Source organism: Amphimedon queenslandica, unplaced genomic scaffold, assembly GCF_000090795.2.
Source record: "Amphimedon queenslandica unplaced genomic scaffold, v1.1 AMPQUscaffold_10618, whole genome shotgun sequence".
Lineage (NCBI taxonomy): Eukaryota > Metazoa > Porifera > Demospongiae > Haplosclerida > Niphatidae > Amphimedon > Amphimedon queenslandica.
Genome location: NW_003549126.1, coordinates 2,938 through 5,336, shown reverse-complemented (window position 1 = coordinate 5,336; position 2,399 = coordinate 2,938). Strand labels below are relative to the sequence as shown.

Below are 2,399 nucleotides of genomic sequence, written 5' to 3'. Positions count from 1 at the left end.
TAGTACATAAAGCTCCCTATACATGTACATGTATGTTAGTTAATAGCGTTTCATTTTCAAGCGGTTTTAATGTGTATTGTTAAAAAGCTATTGTTAATGGTGACTCAATCATATTGTGTTCATTAGTATGTGTTAGCAAAAATTATTGTCTCCTTATTGTGTTTTTAATAAACAATTTTTTAAATTATTTAGATATACATGTACATCATTAGTATTTATTATTATCATCATTATTATTATTATTATTATTATTATTATTATTAGGTGATGAAGTTCAGTGTTAGCCCTGTGGTACGTGTTGCAGTTGAGGCCAAGAACCCGTCGGACCTTCCCAAACTTGTTGAAGGACTCAAACGTCTAGCAAAGTCCGACCCTATGGTCCAAGTAAGAACCAATAATAATAATAATAATATATATTTTAATATTTTTATTTTCTAATTAATGCCCATTTTCTAATTAATGCCCGTGTAGTGTATGATTGAGGAGAGTGGTGAGCACATCATTGCTGGAGCTGGTGAGCTTCATTTAGAAATATGTCTGAAAGATTTGGAAGAGGATCACGCTTGCATACCACTGAAGGTACAATAATAATTATTTATTAATTGAACAATTTTACTGAACTAATAAGATCATTATATAATGTATTTTTTTATTCATAAAATGATTATTTTAATTTTATTTTTTATTGTAGAAATCTGATCCTGTTGTGTCGTATCGTGAGACGGTTTCAGCCGAGAGTTCAATAATGTGTCTATCAAAATCGCCTAACAAGCACAACAGGTTGTTCATGAAGTGCTGTCCATTCCCTGATGGACTGGCTGAAGATATTGACAAGGTACAGTAATGCTTTAAATTATCATTATTATCATTGTTATTATTATTGTTATTATCATCACTATTGTTATTATCAGCCTAACAGAAATGATTGTTATTATTATTATTTATTATTATTATTATAAAAGAAAGTATAATGGGTCAGATATTATAGGTACATAGATTAATTTTGTTGATCAATTAGATTATTATTATTATTTATTACTATAATTAGCAGAAAATTTACTGCATTGCATTAATTGACCTGTTAGCTCACATTAATTTCAATACAAACTACATGTACTTCTTTCTTTTTAAAAAAATGTGTCTTTATTTTGTATTCATTTTACTTGTATTTGTATTCTTATTATTATCCTAGGGTGATGTTAATAATAAACAGGATCCTAAAGCTCGGGCTCGGTACTTGTGTGAGAAGTATGAATGGGATGCGACTGAGTCCAGGAAGGTTTGGTGCTTTGGCCCTGAGACGACTGGCCCTAATATGCTCATTGATGTCACTAAAGGAGTGCAGTACTTGAATGAGATTAAGGACAGTGTTGTAGCTGGATTCCAATGGGCTACTAAAGAGGTATAGTAATTGGAAAACTGTGGGCTATAATAGTACAGGGATTTTTTCAGATTTTGCTTATTTTTAAAATGGCCGCAACTCCAAAAATTGCAGTATGAATTGGTTCAAACTTTCTACACAGCATAAGGACATCAATATGTATCAGAAATTGTAATAAAAATTTGAGGTGATTTCGGAGCCATTTTTTGAAAAAACCATGGGTGATAGTACAGGGCATTTTTTAGATTTTTGTTCATTTTTTTAAATGGCCATAACTTGAAAAATTGCAGCCGGAATTAGCTCAAACTTTCTGCATAGTATAAGGACATCGATATGTATCAGAAAATGTAATAAAAATTGTTGGTGATTTCAGAGCCATTTTTTAGAAAAACCATTGGCTATAGTGTAGAGATTTTTATCAGATTTTTGCTTATTTTTTAAAATGGTCCTAACTCGACAAATTGCAATTGGAATTGATTCAAACTTTCTATATAGGATAAGGACATCAATATGTATCAGAAAATTTAATAAAACTTATTGGGATTTTTTAGTCATTTTTCAGAAAAACCATGGGCTATAGTGTATTTTCATTTTAACTTTTCCCTTCTCCCCCCTCCTCCTCCTCCTCCTCAGGGTGTATTGTGTGAAGAGAACATGAGAGGTGTTAGGTTCAACATTCATGACGTGACCCTCCATACTGATGCCATCCATCGTGGAGGTGGTCAGATCATTCCCACGGCTCGTCGTGTGCTCTATGCCTGTGTACTCACTGCTGAGCCACGCCTACTGGAACCAGTCTATCTAGTTGAAATACAGGTATGACTAGTTTTGAATTACTAATAAAATTTCTTATAATATTGAGTGCAACAGTAACATGCTTTAATTTATTATTATTTTGTACAAATTTCTCAATATTTTTTAAATTTTAAAATTGTTGTTTTTCTAGTGTCCTGAAGTTGCTGTTGGTGGTATTTATGGTGTGTTGAACAGGAGGCGTGGTCACGTGTTTGAGGAGTCT

General features: G+C 32.2%; 1 protein-coding gene across 1 annotated transcript in view; it reads left to right on the top strand.

The window, feature by feature from the left end:
- Positions 1–2,399, top strand: part of LOC100632851 (elongation factor 2-like) — a gene marked incomplete at its 5' end in the record, with an annotated part of 5,119 nt that overhangs the window by 1,990 nt on the left and 730 nt on the right. The window contains 6 exons of the mRNA XM_020005973.1: positions 265–384; positions 472–579; positions 692–835; positions 1,193–1,402; positions 2,015–2,197; positions 2,328–2,399. Of these exons, the coding sequence (XP_019861532.1) occupies positions 265–384; positions 472–579; positions 692–835; positions 1,193–1,402; positions 2,015–2,197; positions 2,328–2,399 (837 nt within the window). The remainder of the gene's footprint in view (positions 1–264; positions 385–471; positions 580–691; positions 836–1,192; positions 1,403–2,014; positions 2,198–2,327) is intronic.